The following is a 24,297-nucleotide window of genomic DNA, read 5'->3' as shown; positions in this document are numbered from 1 at the left end:
TTCCTGACCCCTGTGTTGGCAACCTGCTTCAATAGAGGTGATACTGTAAGTGGTAGAAGCTTTTTTTTTTCAAATCTACTGGGTTACCCATTTTCTATTTTCTATTTGTATTCTATTTTAAATTTCTATTTGGTGGTATTTCCCCAAATGATTGAAGCCGACGGGAAATCAAACACTATCAACATAAAATCTTTCCACTGGGGTTAATGTTTTATCTGGGGAGAAACCCAAAAGTTCATTGAGTGAGTTACGGTTACAGTCACGCGCATGCGCACACACAAGCTGCTGTCAAACAGAGATGGCGCTGCGCGAAGGAGCTCTCCGTTTGAACCTGCTAGCCAACAACCGTAATTTCTACAAGTTCACGTCATTTGTCGGTGTCCGGTCGTTGTCTAACAATGTGTCATCTAAACCCGTAACGTCCAGTGCCATAGAGACCGCGAGTGACCATTTAATCTACACACAAGAGCACTTTGCATTAAAGGAGTCCCTCAGAAAGGTAACATAACTGCTAACATCATAGCAAGGTTGACGTTACCATGAAAACAAGGCAATATGTTGGATATGTTACTACCCAAATGTGTTGCTAGCAAGCAGCAGTGTTATTCCGTTTAATGTAACTTTAAGAAGCGGCGGAGGGGCAGTATAATGAAAGTGGGTGAGAGGTCACTTTGCTAGCTTGTTATATAGTTACCCTACACTGAACTGTGTTGCAGAAGCGGCTCTGTACTGTAGCTTCACCAATAACAAGTTGCTACTACTGCTGGAAAGCTATGCTAATGTATCTGTTTACATCTTTAAAAGGCTGCACAAGCCCACATTTCTTTCTTTCTGTCCTATGTTATGGTGAATAAGGATAGCAAGGCAGAGCGCCAGGTGCACTGGTTTATAATACCAAACACAGCATCTGGCTTAAGTGTGTTTTCATGACCTGTCCTACACTCCCACACATCCTACCTGGTTGAGGTCAGATCTGCTCTTGCCAACATGTGCAGTATCTCTGCTCTTGCCAACATGTGCAGTATCTCTGCTCTTGCCAACATGTGCAGTATCTCTGCTCTTGCCAACATGTGCAGTATCTCTGCTCTTGCACTGAGATTATCTAAAACTGTGGTTACGTGTGTAAATTCAGATTGAGATTTCTAGCATCTGGTGTTGTGTGCCAGGAGTCATTGTGTGAATGATGGTCTGGATGCACACACTAAGTGGAGAGACATTTATCAGCTTTTAACACATGTCTCTGAGACTAAACAGTATTAGCTTGCTTCGGAGGACAGTATTGAATGTGTGTGATAGACTTCCATGTTAAAATCATTGTTTTCCTTTGTAAGACAGTTCAGTGTACAGAATTAATGTGTTTCTGATACCAGAGTGTTTGCTAATTGGTGGCTGCTTGTAATAACTAGCTAAACATTGATGGTGGCTCGACAACTGAGGGGTGGCCGTGGCATTCAGATCAAATTGCCTATCAAGCCAGTAGGGCTGGCAAATGTAGTTTAGCCAAAGCAGATCTAATGTGTATTTGTATCAAATGCATATCTGTCACTGAATCGTATCTTACATCTCTCTTAAATAGAAGCCAAATATCTGTATTTGCACATTTGCGAGTTTGTTTTTCCTCCTCTGGCCATGGAGTTTGGCAGATTCAAAAATATTCAGTAGGAAAACAGATGGTGTAATATGGGAAAAAGTGGAAAGTGAGTTCCACTTTCTCCCGTACAGTACACACCATAATGATTTAGGAATGTCAATTTCCTTATAAAATTGCTCACTAAAACCGTGATTATCCAAATTGGAAATGGCTGTTTAATTCTAATGTGTTAAAATGTGTTTGCTAATTTTGTCTCAAAATTCTGGAAGCCTAGGCAGGATTGTTTATTTAGTATTTACTCTGATTTCTGCAGTAATATATAGTAATTGTTAATTGGGTTAAACAGCAGGTTATTTGCTCTTTGCTTAAGCAAATGTTTCAAAGACTGTTTAAATATTCGAGGTCTTACTCCTCTTTCAGAAAGATGTTTTCTGTCTCCCACTTGTGTGCTTCTTCCAATTAAACTCAGTCTGCTTTGCCTTTTTCTGCTATAGTTACTGATTTCTGACATGCAGAGCTTTTATATTTGAAAAGCTAAATATCAGCAGCTGCAAATTATAGTTCAAAATTCAAAGCAAGCATTAGTAATCAGTATGACTCATTTAGGATGCATATTACTCCACAGACTTTGGAGACAGAGACTGCAAAAATAACAAGTGCCTAATTTAAGGCAGCAAACAGAAATGTTGCGGTAAATTGAGGGAAGCTTGTTGTGTGACTAAACCTTCAAAAGGATGCTTGGAGGTTGAAAATAAACGAGCACTGGGAATAATGGGAAGCACGAAAATGTGAAAAGGAAATGCAGAACAATATGTTGGCAGTTCAGGAAAGGGAACTTGAGGCAGCTTGGTTTATTAAAAGAATGCACTGTAGGATAATGTGTGTTTATAGATTGTATACAAACAGGGTTATAGGAAATCCTTTAATGACTGTCCAAGGTCAGACGTTCATAGTGCCAATGTTTCCACTACCAATTTTCTGTTAATGGGTGGGGGGCCTCGGATCACACACACTGTTGTGTGTGTGTGTGTGTGTGTGTGTGTGTGTGTGTGTGTGTGTGTGTGTGTGTGTGTGTGTGTGTGTGTGTGTGTGTGTGTGTGTGTGTGTGTGTGTGTGTGTGTGTGCGAGACCAACAACAAATGGCCTTTATATGTTTTCGTCCTACGAAATTGGATTGAAACGGTGATGTCGCTGTGTTTCATCCCTGCTATAAAGCTCTGAAACTGCAGACACTTTAACAAGCAGTGATTTGATACATTATGCGTTTGAGTCCTGCTTTAGAAGTATGCTTTTGTACTTCATTTACACATATGTATTCTGATGTATCCTAGACACTGACTGACTGACTGTTTGGCATGAATTTCCTCCTTGCTAATACCGCAGTTATTATTGATTTCATATCATGATATAATAACCGGATGGGTCTGTTGCTAATCTAGCGAATTAATGACAATATATGTAAAAACATGTGCTTCACATTAAATACAATATTTTGTAAATACAGAACTTGGCAGCCCTGTTAATAATTTTCAACATTGCCTGATATTAGAAAATATAAATATACAACCAGAGATATCAATTTAAGATTTTAAAGGGATTGAAATGGTGTAGCAAAACCTCGGCATTTCTATCACCTCACAGTATACGGCAATGTTGCATATTTACCGAACCTAAATGACAAAATGTGTTGTTAATATCATATCTTCAGTAAAGATGTGAGTCACAGTCAACGTATAGTATAGTAAATACTATATCATATATATATATATATATATATATATATATATATATATTATAATAATAATAACAAATATATACAGTATTGTGGTGACCCACTGGGAACATAGATATTCACTGAACACTATGAGAGGAGATACGTCTCCTTTAAGACAGGTAACCCACAACTTGTCTATCGTCTCCTCGTTACTATTCACGCTCAGATTGGTGACCCTGACGTGATAATGTGGGTGTGCGTAGTAACGAGGAGACGATAGACAAGTTGTCAAGTCGAACGTTTGCTTCCCAACATGAATAGCGATACAGCGGCAGTAGTCAAGCCTCCAACCACAACAGTCACGACAGGTAAAACAATAACAACTCCTCCATTTCTCACTTCCGTTAACTCTTAACATCTCCCAGCAAGCTCCTGGGTTACCTGTCTTAAAGGAGACGTATCTCCTCTCATAGTGTTCAGTGAATGTCTATGTTCCCAGTGGGTCACCACAGTATATTATTTAAAATATATATATATTTAAAAACATTCTAAAAAATTAAAAAAGTAAACCCAAGTTAACACAACCGTTAGGTTTGGACAGAGAAGCCCAATCCTAATGTGTGCCAGGGGAAAAACACTCCAGACGGCACATGTTGTATGACCTTATGCAATGTTCTCGACCCCGTCCTACTACTTGACTGCACGATGATGTGAAATTGTTCTGGTATGCAACACAAATAGTCCACAATAGAGATGTAACATCTCTCCCTGATGACCCTTTTGTTTCCCTTTCCAGCAGCTAGTCATCCCTCCCTTTCCCTCCTCAGGATTTTAACTTTGAACATGGATGAGTTTATTGCAGGTTAAAGGGGACCTGTACCCAGTACCTGAGGTTTTTTTTGACTGCTTGGTCGTGTGTTTAATGTTAAGTTATCCTGATTTTCACAAATTTAGACAGGCCAATGCATGCGCCTCGTATATCTGTTGCAAGTAGTTTCGGTTTTCTGTTTTGAGCAGTAAAAACATGATGTCCATGTTTTCTGTCTGCCTCGTATTCAGATGTTCCTCAGCCAATATGTTTTTCTTGGCTGGTCGAGTGGTTAGCTGGTTTGGGTGGGTGTGTGTGTGTTTTTTGGAAGGACAAAATGAGAGTGCACCACATTTTGCAATCCTGGAAAAAAACCTGTGAATTCTTCTTCAGTGCTTTTTTTCAATTTATTTTTTGAATGGTAAAACACAGCGACTTATTGCTGGTCGTACTTTTACTCTCAGGCAGACATTTAACCAAAGCTGCATGAATGAATAGTCAAATAGCTTTTTATTTTTCACAATCCACTTGAAGTGCACATGGCTCATTAAACTCCTTTCATTGGCCGAGTCTTGAATTTGATGTTTCCTATTTCCATTAAATACCTCTTTTGTTTTAATCATTACTTTTCATTGGCTTTACCCATCGTTTAGAGAATATTGTACTGAGCAGAGAAATGCATTTGTGGAGCAGATTATTATGGGAAACCATGGCCCATTAAAATGTTAAGTGAATAGCAAAGCTGTTGTCGTGGTTTAGAATATTCTGGTTAACAAGTGCAAACCCATTTGATCGGAGGACATTTTAATTTTAATTGAAGAACATTCAGCAAGAAGTAAACAAGAAACGTCACTGCTCATATATCTTTATTTTTGACATTTATTTGTTAATTTATTTGGTTTAAATGGCAGGTACAGCACTTAATACCAACACTATTTTGCAGAAACAACAGTTGTTGAAATCCTGTGCACTAAAACGTCATGTTTGCTCTTCAGCCTAGACTGGTCAAAATAATTGGCAACAATATACACCATGAACTGTAATCCATACTATAGATCTATCCTAGATATCCTCTGTGAGTTCTCGCACAAATAGCTCCGCATGACCGTCTCAATAGATTCATAAGTGCTTCTCCAGCTGTGAGCCACTTCTAGGTGCTCGAAATTAGTCATTTCGACCGTAGACTGTAGAGAACACACTTCTCACTTCCTGTGGACATTTCGGACATGACTCACAAAACCAGTCACTCGTGATAAACGCAATTGAATTTAGTGTCGTGAGACAAAAGCTCCTCTCACTGTTTTGTAAAATGATTGCGACAAGATTACCAGAATGTATCTGTTCCTCCCTTATAAATAAATATTTTTTTGTAATTAGTTCTGAATCAAATTAGCACAAAGCTGGTACGTTTGGAGATATATAAGTTATTAAAGTCAGATGCATATAATAAAGTCACCCTTCCTTTTCAGGCAGATGTGTGTCCCGGTCTTTGTGTCTGAATAGATGCAGTGGCTGGAACTTTATTTTTACATTTTGTTCTAAATATTACTTCTGCGGTTTTTCTCCCCTGCCAAGAATAAAATGGTGGAGGAAAAAACTGAGTCATTTAAAAATTGGCTTTGGATCGGTTGAATGCAAAGTTCTTCGGTCATCCCCATCAGTGTCCTCCCTTAAAACCCTCAGTGTAATTCGCACAGGAAGTTGATTTGGACCTTGTTGGATCTCGTGTTACCAACATTGTCACTGAATTCTGTGTTTTTAGCTCCATTTTCTTCTCCCAAATGCATAGATTGAGACTGAGGCCAAACCCCTGCCATTGTTTTATGAGCCTGCAGCTGTAATATTGTGTCACAAGCCAAGCCGTATCAGTATGGGACTGATAACATGTATATGTAGGAAATGGCATGCCATGTTTGTCATCATTATAGATTCACCAAGTATTACATTTTTCCAGCCTGCTCTCTATTCATTGACAAATAATACCTTACCTCGCTGTCTGCTAGAGATAGATTACATAGACTTAAGTAGAGATGTGCACCGCACAGCAGGAAATCCATGTATGTATAACAGTCATTGTGTGTGTGTGCACTCATAATGTGTATCTGCTTGGTGTTAGTTATGTGGCGGGAGATACAATAGCAAAGCTGTCATTTGTTGTAAAGAATCTGTGCTTGTACAGTTATGCTTAAAATTCCCCATAATGATGATTTCATGCACACTATTAGAAACGCACAATACCATATAATATCTCTCCCCTGTTGTGTTTGTGCTCTAGATCATCGATCAGGAGATCAACCCCCATGTGGATCAGTGGGAAGCCGAAGGGACGTTTCCAGCCCATAAAGTCTTTAAGATTTTAGGAAGTGCCGGATTCCTCGGAGTCAACAAACCAGTTGGTACGAGTGTTAGATTACCGCATTCAGAAGCCAACAAAAGTTGAACATTAATTTTCGTACACACATCGTTCGGGGGATGCAGTGACTGTGACTCCAAGATAAAGTTCTCTTCTGTTTGTTGTTGAGTTTGGCATGACATTTACTGTGTGTGTGCCTTCCTGTATCTTTGTCAGGTGTGTAATTGACTAACGGTTCATGTTGGGATAAGTTCCAGCTCATGAGACTCTGAAAGGGAATTTAGGATTGCCTAAATGTGAGTGAGTTTTTAAATCGGAGACAAATGACATTTATTTTCAATGAATCTAGTGGGTGTTGGTGCATCATCTGGAGCACAGCGATTGGGGGAAAAGGTGTGTTTGATTTAGAGACCCAGAAGCCTTTTTATTTTGGAGGAGGTTTGTTTTCTGTGAAGTTCTGTGAAAAATGAGATAATAAGCCTGCAGGGAAATGACAATAACCTTCATATCAAGATGCCAAACTCAGTGCACCTTCCGTGCTGTTTGGAAACCAAAGCCATTTGAGTAATTGCCCTGCTTTTAACTTTTCTTCCTGCTTTTTTTAGATAACCATGATACCTTAAATGGAGAAGTCAAGAGCACAAAACTGTTGGAAAAAGATGTTTGGCTTGTGTTTGCAGAATTTCTATCTTTGACATAAAAATGGCTCTGGAAGTGTTTTAAGGGCACTTTCTTGGTTCCATTTGTAGTCTAGGGCTTTTTTTCGTACAAATAATACAAATATAACAACTGATTGATAGTCTGTGCCTCACTCTAAATGATGTGTTTTTTTGGGACATGCTGTTTCTGTTGCCGTTGCAAATCAGTAACATATCTGTGAATTGAAAAGGCCTTGCTTTTATGGATCACTTTTTAATCCAAGAACACATGAATAACAGTCACTCAGCATCATAATTTAACTTGCGGTTAGAATTTGTCTGAAGGGATATGTGGATCAAAGAGTGTCCCGCCTGACCATCTCCGCTTCAAAGATCATGTGGCATTTCTTTTTCACAGCTGAATTCTCTTTCCATTCATTTTCTCTTTGTTTGACAGCCATACATTACAGTCGGTCTGCTTTAAAAAAAAATGTTCCCACTGTGATGATGGCCGCTGGTGTCACAGCAACATCCCACAACAGCTGTCTGCTTTATTATACATCCCATTTCCAGATGTGTACCCAGCTGTGTCACTGCTTTGGTGGAAGAGGGAGCGGAATAAGTACCGCACAGTACAGGACCTCGAAAATAGTTGTGGTTTGCGAATTCATTCTGAATATATTAAGAGATTTGTGGGAAATGTTGGAGAATTAATTGCCAGGATCTTAAGTTTCACAGTTGTGCCATATTCAGTTATCATTTCCCACAGTAATAGATTCAATAGATTACTGTTAGATGCTGTTATAGAACACATCTTTGAACAATAATGTTGAGCACTGAGCTCTGAGAAGACGATTGCACCACAGGTCTGTAGGTCATAGACGGGAGGGCGAGGGAATTACAATGTGCCGAGTACACAAGTCTAAAGCATTAGTTGGCAGGATTAGAGTGGAGGAGCGGCCCAGCTGAAGACTGTGTCACGACGGCATTATCAGGTGTTAGATTACCTGGGGTAAATATATAGAAGCAACTGTCGGTTGACATGTTTCAGTATTCAGTATTTAAATTAAGCTCACAAACTTGCAGAACAGTCACTGATTCTTTACAACTGAAAATGGAAAAGCCTCTTCTGAAGGGTAATATTTCTGTATTCAGAAAGACTGCTGCTCAGTAACCACACTGTGGACTCTGGCTCCTTCTGATCGTTCTTGCTACGTTTGGCTTTATATTTGTAATAATATTAGGAGTAATCGAAGTTGCCATGGTTTATGTGTCTTCGAGAAAGTGTGCAGTTGGAGAAACTACAACTAGACGTGTCCCTTTACTGCAGTGCTGACTAATGGAGCAGACTCTCAAAGCATTCTGCACGGGGGTAATTGATTTATAGGCTTGCATTTCACGACTGGGAAATGGCCATTTAAGAGTCCGGTCAATGGAGAAATGATTAATCGGGTTGAATGAGAGAAGAACTCAACTCTAAAAACAATCTCACAATATAAATAACCTTAGTTCAAGAATGATCCAGAACAGAGTGATATTGTCTTGAGGTGTACCCTCTCTAACCTCTTGTGTCTCGTTTCAGGGGAAAGGGTAAACATGTGGAACAAGTGAAAAGATCTCACTTTATAGTTTCTTGGGATAAACCTAGACACGCTCTTGTGATGGGATCACAGCAACCTCAACACCAAATCTGGCTAGAGGCGTAAATTGGTGCGGGGGATCAATGGCCCCTTGAACCCCTTGCTCGGACCACGTCCATAGACAAAAGAATAAACACCTCGCAAAGTTCTCAAACCTGCTACAGTAGGTGTCTCCAGGAACACAAAGACCCAATGACCTTTAGGACAGACATGGATGTACACTGCAACTTGACTGGTTGGCGGTAATTCTTGTTATTCCTTAGTGCTCCTCTGCGGGCATCGATGATTTAAAAAACCCGGGAAAACACTGGGAGTGGACTTAATGGATTTATGCCAAGCAACAAAATTTAACGCTCCTGTTTACATCTTTTGGAGCGATACAGCATGTCCGTTTATTTAATCCACTGACAAGAACACTCAACACTTATTTTCCGCTCTGTTTCCATGCACAAGGCACTATTAACTTAAAAACACGAGAACAGGAAGTTTTCCTAAGGCAGCCACGTTGAGGGAGAAGACAGGGATGACCCTTGGCTCCCTGCCTGTTTTCCTCTGCTCCGAGAGACGAGTATCCGCAGTGCACACCATGGCAATGGCCTCTTGTCTCCTGCCTGACAGATAGAACCTGGCAGCCTTGACCACTTTTTCCTTTAACTGAATAGTTTTGCTACTAATGTTTAGATAAATAACCTCCTGGAGAGACTTGTGTGTTCAGGCTGTTTCCTTTCAGTTACTACTTTAGTATGATGCATGCATTACACAAGACTTATGTTTCTGTTCAAAAACATTACTAACAGTGACTTTTCAGCTGTATAGTACATCATCCGTGATGGTGAAGCATGCATTCGGGGGTTGAGTAATAGTGCAATTACACGTATGTCTATTGTAGTAATTGCTGCAGAATGGTCATGGATCTGAGCCTTCGACAGTGATTCATTGGACCTCTTTGCCATGCTGTCGTCCTCCAGGGAGAGGTGGGTTTTATTGTCAGGTAACTCGTGATGCTGAGCACATAGAATACAAAACTACTCCACATTGTAGTGTCCGCACCTAAATTCTCTTAATCTTTACCCTTTAATGTGTCCTACGCTTGAGGAACATCTGGTGTTCAGAAGAGACATGTGTATAGGATTGACATTTGTGGCAGAATCGTGTTTGTTTTTCTTCTGCTTGCTTGTTCAACCAGACGGCCTGCTGTTTTGCTTAAAGTGGGATAAACCTTGGTGCTTCCCTTAGTCCACATTATCCACCGCAGGGTTTCCAGTGTGCAGAGACTTATCGCTGCACCTGCTTCCTCTTATTTTAGGCTCCCCCACTCCCTTGTTTGCTTGTCCCACTAATATATCTCCCTCTTTCTCTGTCCTCATTTATTGAGCTCTTTTTTCTTTCTTCCCGTCTCTCTCTCTGACGGTCTGCCACACTTTCCATTATTCGATAACTAGTCTGACAGGTGATAGTAAACCACTTTGCAAGAGTGCAAGCCTCCATGTGGTAAATGTGCTGATTATTACTCATTGTCAGTCAGTTCTCGTATCCATCATCATCCAGTGGCTGGCACACTGTATTCAGTCATGGAAAAAGCTCCGTCTTGTTACTTTCGGCCGACTGGACGTTATCATCAAGAGGTTTGTCCTAAATGAAAAACTGTCACGTTACATTTGCTAGACCAGCATGGGATGATGATGTCCAATTTTTTGCACTGCAGAGAGAAATCACTTTCATATTGTTTTACTTAGAAAGGATCTGAATGGGTGTATGTTTGACACCAACTACTTAAAGAGAAACGCAGTATAAAAGCGAGCGCCCAAAATGGGCCTTTAGCATTAAGTATATTAGTTCATAATAGATGCTGCGACTGATGATGAAAGGAAAAGGAGAAAAGATGGCTCTTTGTGAGGATAACTGACAGAAAGTGGTGTTTTAAACACGGTTTATAAAGCACTGGTCATCGCCATTAAGGACCTAAGGTCTTTGCAAATGCCTCCACTGCAAGAATGAAGGAAATAGACATCCATATCTGACTCTTTTCTTCAGTAAATGGGTTGTTTAAAGAACAGAAGTTTGATATACTAAGCAGAACCGATGCGATGACAGTGACCCTTATCTGCACCATGCTGCCGATCTCTCAGCAGTGCTTTTTACACTTAATTACAGAGAGTGCAATTAATGATAACATCCTGTGATTAATTTGAGTGCATGCTCAGGTGCCAACAGATCAGTTCAGAATATGATGTACCCGTGTGTGTGTGTGTGTGTGTGTGTGTGTGTGTGTGTGTGTGTGTGTGTGTGTGTGTGTGTGTGTGTGTGTGTGTGTGTGTGTGTGTGTGTGTGTGTGTGTGTGTGTGTGTGTGTGTGTGTGTGTGTGTGTGTGTGTGCAGAAACATGTTAGGCAGTGGTTTTATTACAGAGATAACGGGGAAGATGGAAGGGAGCAGGGAAGGTGGGTGCAAAGCTAGTTTAAGCGGACTAATGTAGTGATGGGGTATATTTATCCAAAGGGACATTCTTTCTTCCTCTTTTAATTCAGTAAAGTTCCACATCTATTGTACAATGTCCATGCATAAGAAACACTATAACAACACAAAGTAAATTGAACAGTCGTTGAAGGAGTGTGTGTTTTTGTCCCGTGCAGAGTATGGAGGCTTGGGTCTTGACTTCAGCTACAGCGTGGCAGTTTCAGAGGAGCTCGGCAACATCCGCTGTGGAGGCATCCCCATGGCCATCGGTGTACAGACGGACATGGCTACTCCTGCACTGGCCAGGTACAACCCCACAAACGATGATATTCAATGCATTGATAAATCTGTTGATATTTGTCTCACGTGAAAGTCTTGCAGTTTAGTATTACGTACTCTAAATCCAGTGTTTACTGTTCCCTAAAAGCAGCTCCCGACAGTGAAACACATGTCTTTATGTAAATGCACATTTTGCTTGCTCTACTAATGTCCCTCCATTTCTGCATTTTCTTATCAAAAGGACAACAACTAATCCGTGACAACTCAGAGCCACGTGTGTGAGAGCTGGAGTACATTCTCCCTACATGGCTGTGTTTCATTTTGAGGCTATAAAAGGTTGCTTTTGCCGTCTCCGGCTGAATAACCTGCAGTTATTATAGTGTGTTCCAGTTTGAGTTCAAACCAAACCAATGTTTAATCAATGGAAGAAGCAGCTTTATTTCAGACATTTTCTTTATTATCTGCTCCATATCTGCAGCAATATCTGTCTCCTGCTTCCCCCCCTCGCTTTCCTTATCTTATGTTTATTTTTGGTGCATTTCTATTGTCCTGTGGACGATTACTTTAACAGCTGCACTCGTTAAAAAGTAGTGATTTGCACTGATTGCAATGGATGTGATGCAGCTAGAATCTTTGATATACTATTATCCACATCCCTACTGTTTGTATTGGTTATACTGACCTCAGCTAAATAAAAGAAACACATTTCTACAAGGATTCCTCAGTTGTGGCTGCGGTGCTGTTCTGCCAGCACAGCAGCTGCAGAGTATTATAAACAATTGAAACTGACGTTCACTGCTGCAGAAACTAAGGGTCATCTCATGTGCTTTTTATTGCATTATGGGTCAAATATTTTCTTGTTTCTTTCATAAATAAGCCAAGAATGTTAGCCCTCTGATATATTGGCCGCATTTCTTATGTTCCAGGCCCTTTTTAACCGTGACGCCAGGTATCTTCGTGGGGATTATTATGGTTACGCTTGCAAATACAGCCTGTTGTGCAGCCCCTTATCATATGTTTGGTAGTTCTTTGTCTCACCCATGTAGGTCCTTGGCTTGTTGTGTGATATCATTCTGCTTTGAAACAGCTGGTGACACAAGACAGAGCTCAGTGAAACAGACTGTTTGAGTCTCAGAGGCTTAATTAGAGGATCTACACTATCTTGAAAGAGGTCTAAGTGCTAAGAGAGCAGCAAAGAAATACCTTCAGGATAAGACTCCCTCCTCTGTCTCACTCCAACTGTAATTGCCTCAAACATGGCAGTGTTGTTTTAAAGCACACAATCTACAGCTCTGTTTTCTACAGTTGCACAGTACAGTCAAAGAGTTTCACACTTGTATTAGACGGTAGCCTGACAATCACGTCCATAGTTATAGAAAGTACTGTATTGTCTTTTAAGGCCCTGTCACACATATACATATGCTGGTGTATATGAAATATCGGCAATACGTTGAATATGTTGTAGCTGACGTACACATAACTAATTATTTATACGTATATCAAACATTGATAGCGTATCACTTACTTATACAAAACGTATCAGAGCGTCTGGAAAACGGAGCTGGAAAAGTGCCATCTGGTTCACGTCATGCTGATGCTAGAGAACGACTAACATGCTGAACGCTAGCTGTACTGTAGAAACACGTTTAATAAGTTACTCCATCGTCAGGCATCATCTTAACATAGGGTAGGAATAGGTTATCCACTCGGTATCAATACATTGTCTGTAGGATTCACCGTCAGCCGACGTAGCCTATATCTAACGTACCTCTAACGTAGTCACGTAGGTATTTACGTACTGTATGTACATATTCCGTATTCACGTATGTCTAACGTAACGTAACTTATGTGTAACGTCTGCATATCTTATGAAGCACACGTCGGTTACGTCCGGTAATTTTGAACATGCTCAAAACATCAGCGTTCAACAACGTACCCCAGCGTAACCCCCCAGCGTAACACCGCCTGCTCTTAACGAATACTACTTGTACCTTACCTTATATCTACGTAAACCAGCGTATTGCCCATATTTTTGTATACGTTATGCATTCGTTGGGCATTCGTCTGATACATTTTGTATTACTAAGTGATTCGATATCAACAGGTTAGACATGCGTATCTGTATATGTTCACTTTTCCGATCCGATGGAAAGTTGGACGTATCTGGACTCCGACAAATCTTCATATACGCCGTCATACGTTTCTGTCATACGGATATGTGTGACAGGGCCTTTAGTTAATTAAATAGTTAGCATTATGTTTACATATCTTTTTATATATGTGTGTCTCTGCAGGTTTGGCTCAGACGAGCTAAAGAAAGAGTTCCTCCTTCCCTCCATCATGGGAGACAAAGTGGCATGCCTCGGTGTTAGTGAAGTCGGAGCCGGCTCTGATGTCTCAAGTACGTCTCCTCATCGTCCTCTGGTCATTTATCATATCATTTTCCTTTTTAGCTCCTGACGGACCATTTTTAAATAAACTCACGCTGCAGGGATGATTGAGGAGCCAGAAATCAGCAGTTTTTAAAATCTATTTGGCTCGTATCACTCAGGAGAGAAGGGTGGGATGCAGAACGCCACATACTGCATATAGGCCAAATTCACCGCCAATCATATTTCACCACTTTTAGGCTTCTTTTTTTCTGGATTAGTACGTTTTAAGTTTGACACTAAAGTAATATCTGTAGTGAAACTCTGTGCTCTTAAGTCATTTTCATTTGACTGCCAAAAATTGTATTTCTTGGATTATTTATCCGTTGAAACTTTGTATTTAACCTTCTGTCCTGACACTTATCCTCCCAATGTTCTCCCTCTCTCCATCCACTTACACACATCCACCACACGTCGATTCAGGTATCATGACCAAGGCAGTGAGGGAAGGGGATGAATATGTGATCAACGGGGGGAAAATGTGGACCACCAACGGTACCCAGGCTGACTGGATCTGTCTCCTCGCTAACACAAGCGACGGGCCCCCACACAGGAACAAATCCCTCATCTGTTTGCCCATGAACCTCCCTGGTAGGAGTCTGTTTATTATTTGTGTGTTGATTTTCCTGTGAAAGCAGAAGGCCTTTTAACATTCATTATTTGGCATCATCATCTGGGATTCAAGTACATCTAAAAACAGCCTTCAAATGTAAGATTTGATTCCCACATGAGAGTATTACCCTCTCTGCAGAATGTCTGTATCCGTTCTATCATGAGGATTTATATATGAGTGTGCCTTTGCCCAGATGCATGATGACATTTATTTATTTTTCCCCCTCTTTCCCACTGTAGGAGTACAAATTGCCCGCAAGATTGAGAAACTCGGTATGTGGTCATCGGACACAGCTGAAGTGTTTTTCGATGACGTCCGTGTGCCCTGCAAGAACATCATCGGCCAGGAAGGCATGGGCTTCACCTATCAGATGCTTCAGTTCCAGGAAGAGAGGCTCTGGGCAGTGGCCAATGGTAAGTGAGCCTTTCTTAAAGTTCTTCATCTCTCCCCGAGCAATGTCCAGTAATCAGACGTCATCTTTCCTAGCTTTCTTTACTTTTCATTTCATCCTTCACTCTACTAAAAGTCACCCTCCTCCCACAGATCTGACTGTAAATTGCACAGTTTATCGTATTAGGGGATCATTTCCGTTTCAGTTTCCAAGAATTAGGGAGTTCAGGTACATAGTTCATTCCATTAATCTTCTGTCAAGTAGTTGTTTGCTTTGTGTTTTTGAGTAGCAAGAGTGCATCAATATTTTTAATTTAAGGGGAAGAACTTGTGAGAAACTATTTAGGAGAAGTGAAAGTGGACATGTGATTACTCAGTCTGAGGCGTCTGGCCTGGTAAACTGACAAGCGCTCGCAGTACCAGCATGCAGTGCAGCTGGAAGCAGCAGCAGTATTAAGGTCACATCTCTGTCTCTCTATCGTAACCACCTCCAGTCTTGACCACGATGGACATCATCATTCAGGAGACCATCCAGTACACCCGGCAGAGGAAGATCTTCAAGCAGCCTGTCCTCTACCACCAGTCAGTTCACTTCAGGTTGGCTGAGCTGCAGACGGAGATCGAGCTGCTCCGCGCCCTCCTCCACAGTGCTACAGGTGGGGTCGCTTTATATCCAGACATGACATAACAACATTGACTAATTATTATTTTAGTATAAATAAAATGTATTCTCATGCAACATCCACCTTTTCTAGATGAGGTTTCCTTTTTAGATGTGATTATTTAACTTAACAGATATTGCATATCCAAAATACCCTTAAAGCCAACGGCAGAACTAGGAACACACATGCTTGGATTTGCATGTGCAGTGTTTTAGTACGATCGTACCAAATAGCTGCATGCAGCTGTCCTTACACTACCACAGATAAGAGCGAGGCTTCAGTAGCGAAGGCCACCGTTGACTTCGCTCTGCAAGAATGATGTGAATGCCAAACTAGCCTTGGGTTGTTCATTTGTCCCCGTACAATGCAGCAGGTTGTTTTAAAAGATACAGAGCACAGTGCTGAATAATGTGCTCGCTTAGTAGTGATGAGTTAGCAGTGAACAATATGGTTGGCTGGCTATAGATGGAACAGTGATTGCTTAACGCCAAAATGCTTTGACTGAAGCTGATGATCTTCATTCCATGTTTGGCTGAAGTTACATTCTGTCCTACTTAAAGGGTTTTATTTATTTTTTAAATTATATGTCACCGGCATTCAAGAGCTATGCTTATGTTGCCTTTTCTGTCATCATGGACACGAGGAGCCGGGGTTTACCACACTACTGTGTGTGTGTGTGTGTGTGTGTGTGTGTGTGTGTGTGTGTGTGTGTGTGTGTGTGTGTGTGTGTGTGTGTGTGTGTGTGTGTGTGTGTGTGTGTGTGCTGGCATAACTTCAAAACCCAGCTGACAAACTGCCACATACCCACCTCCTTTCAAAAATACATCCCAAGTGCTTTACACTGCAGTGTTTATGATTTGAATATGTGGTTGCATCTGGCAGGCGGGTGTTCAAGGTATAGTGATTTTCTTGTTGTGTTTGTTACCAGTGGCAAGCAGCTTCGAATGAATTCATCTAGCTGGTCCGATTCGCTTGCCCAGAAACAGATCAAAGCTTTTGCATCTGTTTGGCACAAGTAGATAAACACACACACACACACACACACACACACACACACACACACAAACTTCTTTACACATTGAAACAGGAACAACCATGCAGCTCACACATGTTCCTCTGGAGGGCACCTCTATTGATGAGCCAACGGTGACTCTGATGCTGAACCACATTTGTTTGTTGTCGTTCTTTCCCCCCCCCTCGACATGTTTATTATGCCTTTTTATCCACCTGGACATTTTCACATGTCCTATGATTGTGTCAATACTTCTGTCCTTCCTTATTTTTTCTTGCAGCATTGTACATTAAAGGCAATGATGTCACCAAGCTGGCATCCATGGCCAAATTAAAGGGGGGCCGCCTGGCCAGGGAAGTGGCCGACAGCTGTCTCCAGTATTGGGGAGGAATGGGCTTCACCAGTGATGTGCTGGTCAGCAGATTTTACAGGTGAGGCTGGTAATGTGTTCTGTTCAGTGATCTTGTTTTGAAACTTTGTTTTCTGTTTCCTCCATCACAGTGATTTATAGCGTACACCACAATCTTTGATTATTTTCCCCACCCTGTGCACTTTTTTTTGCAAGAAATCTAATAATATATCTGACTGCAAAACCATGACATAGCAGCACCAGTCACTAACACTAGTTGCTGTCCAACTTCTGGTTATATTTGGCTGCCAACAATGCTTTTTGAGAGGGTATAATGTGTCTATGGTAAGAGCAGCCTCACCAGTTGGCAGGAGCTAGATAAAGCTTGTGGTCGATGTATTTTTAAAAGGAACTTGAACCAGATGGTTGGAATCAGATTGATTGATGGCTTCTACATGAACATAGCCTGTGATCAAGTAATAATATTTTTTGAAGGCACGCAATTAGGCTTGGTTTCCTGTTGTGCACTGTTTGGCTGCAAGTCTCCTCATTTATTCAGTGAATAATCAAGTAACACTGTGTTTGATTCGGATTCTCTTGACCTTTATTTTATGCTGTGCTGACATCTACTGATGGAGTAAATAATGCAGCTGAACAAGGGGCTGCTTTAGTTGTGAGAGAAAACAATTATTGCTGCCATTATTTAAGTTAGTCAAAAAAATGTTTTGCTAATTAGTATTTTATTGTTTTTTTTTAATAAATATTATCACATTTTGGTTAACAAACCAAATTACTCCTAAATAATAAAAATAAACACAAAAATCCAATGTATACTCCTACATTAATACGCACTATAATCGTATCTAATTTACAAGCAACAAATATATGTACATGGTGTGTGCTTTACAAGATCTGTGCACATTAATTATTAATTCATTAGTCCAATTAGTCTCTCCACTATGCCAGGTATTTGTCAGTCCTGTCCTCCAAGCTGAAAGAAAATAGGTTATGATGCCACTTTTTCCAAAGCTGTGAACCATTCCTGAAAAGAGCGCACCCCTGGGTTCTTCCAGTTTCTCATTATAATTTGCTTTCCCACTTTTCTAGTGTGTGGCTCCACAGTGAGATGTCATTTGTGGATCACTGAGAACATATATTAGCCAGTAGTTCTGAATCATGGGAAAGAGTAGGTGAAGAAAAGTCCCTTCAGAGCTGCAGCACTTCCAACACACAGCGTTTGTATTTATCTCGTCCTTTTCCGCAGAGATTCCAGGTTAATTTCGATTGGGGGAGGGGCTGATGAGGTCATGCTGGGAATCATCTGCAAGTACATGGACACACTCCCCAAGAAGTGATGTTACCACCTGAACCGGAGGTCTGACGTTTGCTGCTAATAATGTGCTAATCATTCAGGATGAATTGCTAAACACAATCACCTAAGTGCTGTTGTATTAGGCAGTATGTTAGAATGCTTGACATATACAAGGAAGCTAATTGTTTAAAATGTACTGTAATGGTTTGAAACACACAGAACTATGAAGCTCCTGTGTTCTTGTTTTTCATGAACTTACAAATGTGAACAGCCTAATTGTACTGGAATGTATAATTGTTAACGAGTTCATTCAAATTCTATTTTTGTTTTTTTAGAATAGACTAAGCTAAATAATGTGCACAAAAATGACTTATGTAAAATAAGAAAATTGACACATTTATAAAAACAATAAAGTTTAAATGAATCTTTTTTTGTTCTCAGCACATTCTCTATGCATGTAAGTAGCACACACTTATATTCATGGTCAATTCAGAGCATAAAATGTGTTTATTTACATTAAAAAAGTATTTTTTACAACAACATAAAACAATGAATAATACTGCTATCAATTTTTGTATGGATGCCAAATATATGTATTTATTCTTAAAAGCAAATGCACTAGATTATTTGCTTCAAGGAGCATTCTATAATTTAAATCACTTGTAACACAACTGGGGCTTTATGGACAGATTTGCCATCTCATCATGTTTAATGTGCCCATGACTGCAGTAAGGCTTTTGACACAGTATGTTATACAGTTGTTACATGTTCAGTGTTATCTCTCAACCAGGGAAATATCTTCATAGCAAATACATACATACTGGTAGTGACTACTTCAGCTATACATACATGATTCCTACTTCACATTATTCATCTCAGACCCCCCCTTTTATTTTTTTTGGGGGGGGGGTTCCATCACGAGTACTTTCAAGAGTACATTTTGGAATTTTGAAATACTCAAGAGACACGGGCACATGTAAAGCTGAGAAAAAAAAATCCCTGCCTTTCCTCATCAGCATTGCGCAGACTGGGGATGTGGCGTTAAGAAGTCAAGTCCAACGGGGTCCCTATCACCTCAGCTTGATGAACCAGTACAGGACGAAGAAGACGAAAAGGCAGAAGAGCAGCATGTAGCACAGCAGTTTGGTCTGACTGCCTCTGGAAAGCTGCTTGACTCTGCCGATCGTGGCACCAAGCAGGCCGCCTGTTGAATCAAAGTCTGTGTCCTAGTGTGGGAAAGAGGGATAGAACGTTTAAAGTCCAGGCCAGCAGGAAACAAACATGCTGTCATACACAGGTCCTAGATAATAATATTGTATCTGACGGTGGTTGAATGTAACCAAATGCATTTACTCAAATACTGAGTTTAAGTACAAGTGCGAGGCACTATGCAAGTATTCTACTCCCCTAAATTTGAGAGGGAAATAGTTATTTTTAATCCACTTCATTCGACAGTTTGATTTTACTTATAAAATATGACATGAGTTTTTTAAATATCAAAATACCCAACAGTATAAAGAAGTTAAAAGAAGCTCCCTCCTCTCCAGCTGCAACATTCATAATAAATGCAATGTTTATTCTTTTAAGTGCATTTTGTTGCCAATACTTCTGTACTTACCATATGTAGGATCTTAATCCAGGTCTTTTACTTGTAAAACTTACATTTTGGTATGACTACTTTTACTTTAAGTAAAGCATCTGAATGCCTCTTCCACCACCAGTTATATTGTAATAGTGTTTATGAAGTGTAACTCACCATATCGTCCAGCATTTTATTCTGGTACTTGACTTCTGTTCCAATGTCGATAGACAGCTGTAAATGTAAAGCAACGATGTATAAATATCATTATTTAAGTAAAACACCATAAATCAATTAGTTTATTACATTTTAAATCAGCCAAACCTATTTCAGAGTGGACAGACGGACAACACAGAACCGTGTTGTGCAGATTTATCTGTAGTATTCACCAATAATAACATTTAACAACAATATTTCGTCAATAGTTACTTACACTTTTCAAAGCGCTGACTTTAGCCCTCAGTCCTTCCTGTAGGTGTTCATTTTCTTCTTCATACACACTGTAGCCACTTGCTACATAGTTCCCAGGGGGTCCTTCACCTTTAGGAAACAACAATAATTAATACACCGTTAGTTAGCTATTGTGTCTGTGTTATGTTAGCCCCGTAGAGCTTGTAGAGTTGTGAAGACTTGGACATGAACGAGTGTAATGTTGCACAATAACACAACAACGACCATTCATTCGCGTTAGGTAACAACATTACCTAACGTTAGCTAGCTGTTAGCAAGCTAGCAAGCGGGCTAAGTATGAGCTTAAAATCAAGATGTACGCCTGTCTCTTACCCAAACCGGCGCGCCTCATCTTGAACCACTGACGGTAACACTGTCCGGTGTTTTATGTAACGTGTCAGTAAACTAATTTAGACTAAACAGCTGGAAACAACAGCTCACGATAATCGAGTATCTATGACAAGATAGTGAACGCCACGACATCATACGGTGGCCGACGAGGACAATCATTCTGTGACAAAACCGCGTAATGCAATAAGTGATACATTCATGCAAACTAAGAACATTGCTTGTTGTATGTTATTTCCTATTTTAATTGCTATAAGAAAAAATGTGTTCCTATGGAGGGTACCTACCTTATATTAATGTAAAAAAAAAAGTTTGTGATTGTCTTGTTTGTGTGTATGCCTATAGGGAATAAAGGGCAATCTATATTCACCTTGAAATCACAACAAATTAGCATGTGAGGAGACAAACTACACTCATCAGCAAACCCACCAGTCCCTACTGATTGTGCCTCATATGTATTCTGTACTGACAACATTAATGGCTCCACATTAATATTTATATTACGCTAATTATTACGGGTCAACAGTAAACATTGCATAATCTTTTCCAATTAATGTGACAAATCAGATCACTGAAAAGATAGTATAGATTCTGTGCTACGGGAGTAATATCACAAGTTGTCAACAAAGTCCAAATATTCTTTTTAAATTTGCCAGATTTTTGTTTTCTCAATATAATAACTATTCCACGGTTTCCTCATATTGAGGTGAGAATATCCAAATGTATTTCTGAAACATGTAATTGTGTTTTTGTGTGTGCACATGCAGGGGTATACCCAATCTATTGTCTGGTCCAAAAAAAGGTGTATAATGGTCACATCATTCATACAACTGGTTGCCAGGCTTGTAACAGTTGCTCCTCCTTAACAAAACAAACAGGCCCAGTTTTTCAAACACCACTGGGCCAACGCTTGATTTACATATACAATCAAATATAATTAACAAGACAAAGTACCGTAGTTAAGAAGAAAACAATCAATTTTCTCATCTTTGAAACACAGATCCCAAAGCGACAAACAGTGGGAGAGGGAGAAACATATTATTATAAAGAGAAAATTGCTATGATGTTCCTTTTTAGACACAGACAGATTGTTCCCTTTGAACATTTTGAAATGTGACCACCGCAAAATGGAGACAAATATCCTTTTTGGATTTAATAACGGGGCTTACGGACACATCTGTCTTTGCTGTGTAGGATAGAAAAGAGTTTTGCAATATTTCCAAAATCCTAGAGGTGCTATTTAGCAGTGATTAGCTTTCCTTATCTCCTCATACATCACCTCTCACCTAGCTTTGTGCCAATATTGCAAGAGACAGCTAATATGATATAGGAGATTAAAATGACTTTCATGATGTTAATTTATTCCAGTTCAATATCTTATAAATAAATACAACTTTAAGCTCCTATCTACCGTAATGCATTTCAATGCCTGAGCTTCTCATCTTTTTATGTATCTCCCACAGGCTTTGTTGTATGCATGACCTTGACAGGCCTGTCAAAGAAACAGAGGATATTGATTGAACTGTGTGTGCATCTCCGCCTTTGTGGATGTGAGAGAATTGGATTTATCAGATGGGTCTTTCGAGTGGAGAATGGCATTTGGACGTTTTGAAACTGATCTTAATCTTCATTGAAACTTTGTGTATCCAGAACACTCCTGCTGCAATGATCTACACACACACACACACACACTTTGGCTTCAATGCACGCACATGCACATATGCCTAAGGAGTCCTGTGTACACACAGTAAGCTCATGTGGTCAATAACATGTGTTTTCTGCAGTGAAGACAATTATATATCTACCAGATCTATCTATATTTACCAGACACACAATACTTTCTCAGAGCCATTTCTTGTTATATTAGGGATAACTAAACAAATGGTTTGACATTTGGGGAAAGTGAGAGGATTGATACCACTCTTTGGAGAATATGAATACATTTCTATTCACTATCTTGTTATTTTACACACATAGGATTCATAGACATACAACTGTTGTGAAGAGGTGTTTAGAGTTTTGTTAGAATCTCTTTGCTTTTATGAATGTCTTGACTAAATCTCAGGTAGACTTGTACCCTAAAGCTACTGTTCCCATACCGGGAATCGAACCCAGGCCACCTGGGTGAATACCAGGAATCCTAACCACTAGACCATATGGGAGCTGTTTCCAGTCTTTATGCTAAGCTAAGCTACGGTAACCGTGCTGCTGGTTATATTTAACAAACACGAAGAGTGGTATCAATCTTTTCGTCTAACTCTCATAAGAAATTAAATAAGGTTATTTCCCAAAAATGTCGAATGATGATTCCTTTCATTTGAATGATCAAGAATCATTGATTTGTATTTAATAACTATCGGCAAAAGAAATGTCAGAAAAAGATTAGTGATTGATGGAGGACTTACGGAGTTGCAACTCTACACATACACTTTGGAAAATATTGTTCCAATAAATGATCTATGATGAATCAGGAGCCAAGAGATGCTCCCCAGTCAGTAAAGTATGCTGCCATTTGGCGAGAGGGGGCTGTAATTAGTTTGAAATGAGAAATGTTTATTCATACTGCTGATGCTTAACAATATCTGGCTCGTCCTGATTAGCATAATTTCTCCAGAGAAAGGAGCAATAGATGAGTCAGATGACGGAGGAGTAGCAGTGTAGAGGAAGACGTGCCGCAGGAAAGATCAAGAGGATGCTATTGTGCTTCCTACTATTAGTCTCAGGAGAAACTATTTGGATTCCCACACTTGAACCGCAGTTAAAAGAACTCTAGCAGCACATTAGTCATGCTCAAAATTCTCTGGCTTTTAAATCGTTATTTGGATCCTGAATTACTAAATGAGTTTTAATGAGATGTGGAGTAGAATAAAACTCTGATTTCTGGGTGAAGTGGAAGACAGTGAGAGACTTGAGAAAGAGAGGATGGAGGCGAAAACTAGCAGCCAATGGAGCCCCAAAGTGTTCAATATTAAATAAATGAATAATGCATTATGAATTAGATAATCACATTAATACATAAAAAAAATATTAGCTATTTAAAAATATATATTATTTAATTATTTAAAAAAATACTAAACCTCAGTGAATTATTAATATTATTATTATTATCATTATTAATAATAATAATAATAATAATAATAATAATAATAATAATTATCATTATTATTTATTTCACTTATACATTTTTTCATAATACCTTTATTCCCAATGATTTTAGTCTCGCCTTTCATGACAGTGGAGTTGTTATCCGTGCCCACCCCCCTCTCCTCTCAGCCAATCACCTGCACTCTTAGCCTCCAAGCAGGCCAACCACAGGCCTGCAATCCAGCCAGATCCATTCTAAAAGGAGCTAGTGGCTAGTTGGTGAGTTTCAGGGCTCATGTGATGGGGAAATTGCCATTACCAAACATCCCAAATTTCTTTGGTTTTCAAAAATAATTAATTGAGTTTTAAGAACATATTCAATTATTCACAATTTATTGGTTGTATATATTCAAATAGTTGCATTTGTTTATCACACAGTCAAAGCCAAATCTAAAATAAAAAAGGCTGTGAGAAGAGGGAAAGTATGCAGCTTTGAGTACATAAGGACGGAGATTACACCACATGGCTCTAATCTGAGAGAAACTATCCAAACTCTTGATCAGCATGAAGATGAGAGTGGGATATCGTGA

The 24,297-nt window shown here is 39.7% G+C and overlaps 2 protein-coding genes and 1 non-coding gene across 3 annotated transcripts; 1 reads left to right on the top strand and 2 right to left on the bottom strand.

Annotated features, from left to right (window-relative positions):
• The first annotated feature begins 260 nt into the window (after positions 1-260).
• Positions 261-18,675, top strand: LOC115015808 (probable acyl-CoA dehydrogenase 6). Its single transcript, XM_029443376.1, has 9 exons — positions 261-499; positions 6,389-6,509; positions 11,377-11,506; positions 13,774-13,880; positions 14,332-14,499; positions 14,761-14,934; positions 15,406-15,567; positions 16,866-17,016; positions 18,199-18,675. Exons 1-9 carry the CDS (start codon positions 299-301, stop codon positions 18,287-18,289), a joined length of 1,305 nt encoding a protein of 434 aa, XP_029299236.1. The 5' UTR covers positions 261-298; the 3' UTR covers positions 18,290-18,675.
• A 59-nt stretch (positions 18,676-18,734) lies between these two features.
• On the bottom strand, positions 18,735-20,783 carry bet1 (Bet1 golgi vesicular membrane trafficking protein). Its single transcript, XM_029443378.1, has 4 exons — positions 20,609-20,783; positions 20,259-20,365; positions 20,003-20,059; positions 18,735-19,472 (listed from the first exon to the last, which is right to left on the bottom strand). Exons 1-4 carry the CDS (start codon positions 20,625-20,627, stop codon positions 19,317-19,319), a joined length of 339 nt encoding a protein of 112 aa, XP_029299238.1. The 5' UTR covers positions 20,628-20,783; the 3' UTR covers positions 18,735-19,316.
• A 1,930-nt stretch (positions 20,784-22,713) lies between these two features.
• Positions 22,714-22,785, bottom strand: trnae-uuc (transfer RNA glutamic acid (anticodon UUC)). The gene has a single exon. It is a non-coding gene; the product is annotated as a tRNA-Glu (tRNA).
• Positions 22,786-24,297: the final 1,512 nt, after the last annotated feature.

Source organism: Cottoperca gobio, chromosome 11 (assembly GCF_900634415.1).
Source record: "Cottoperca gobio chromosome 11, fCotGob3.1, whole genome shotgun sequence".
Classification (NCBI taxonomy): Eukaryota; Metazoa; Chordata; class Actinopteri; order Perciformes; family Bovichtidae; genus Cottoperca; species Cottoperca gobio.
This window is presented reverse-complemented; position numbering and strand designations above follow the sequence as displayed.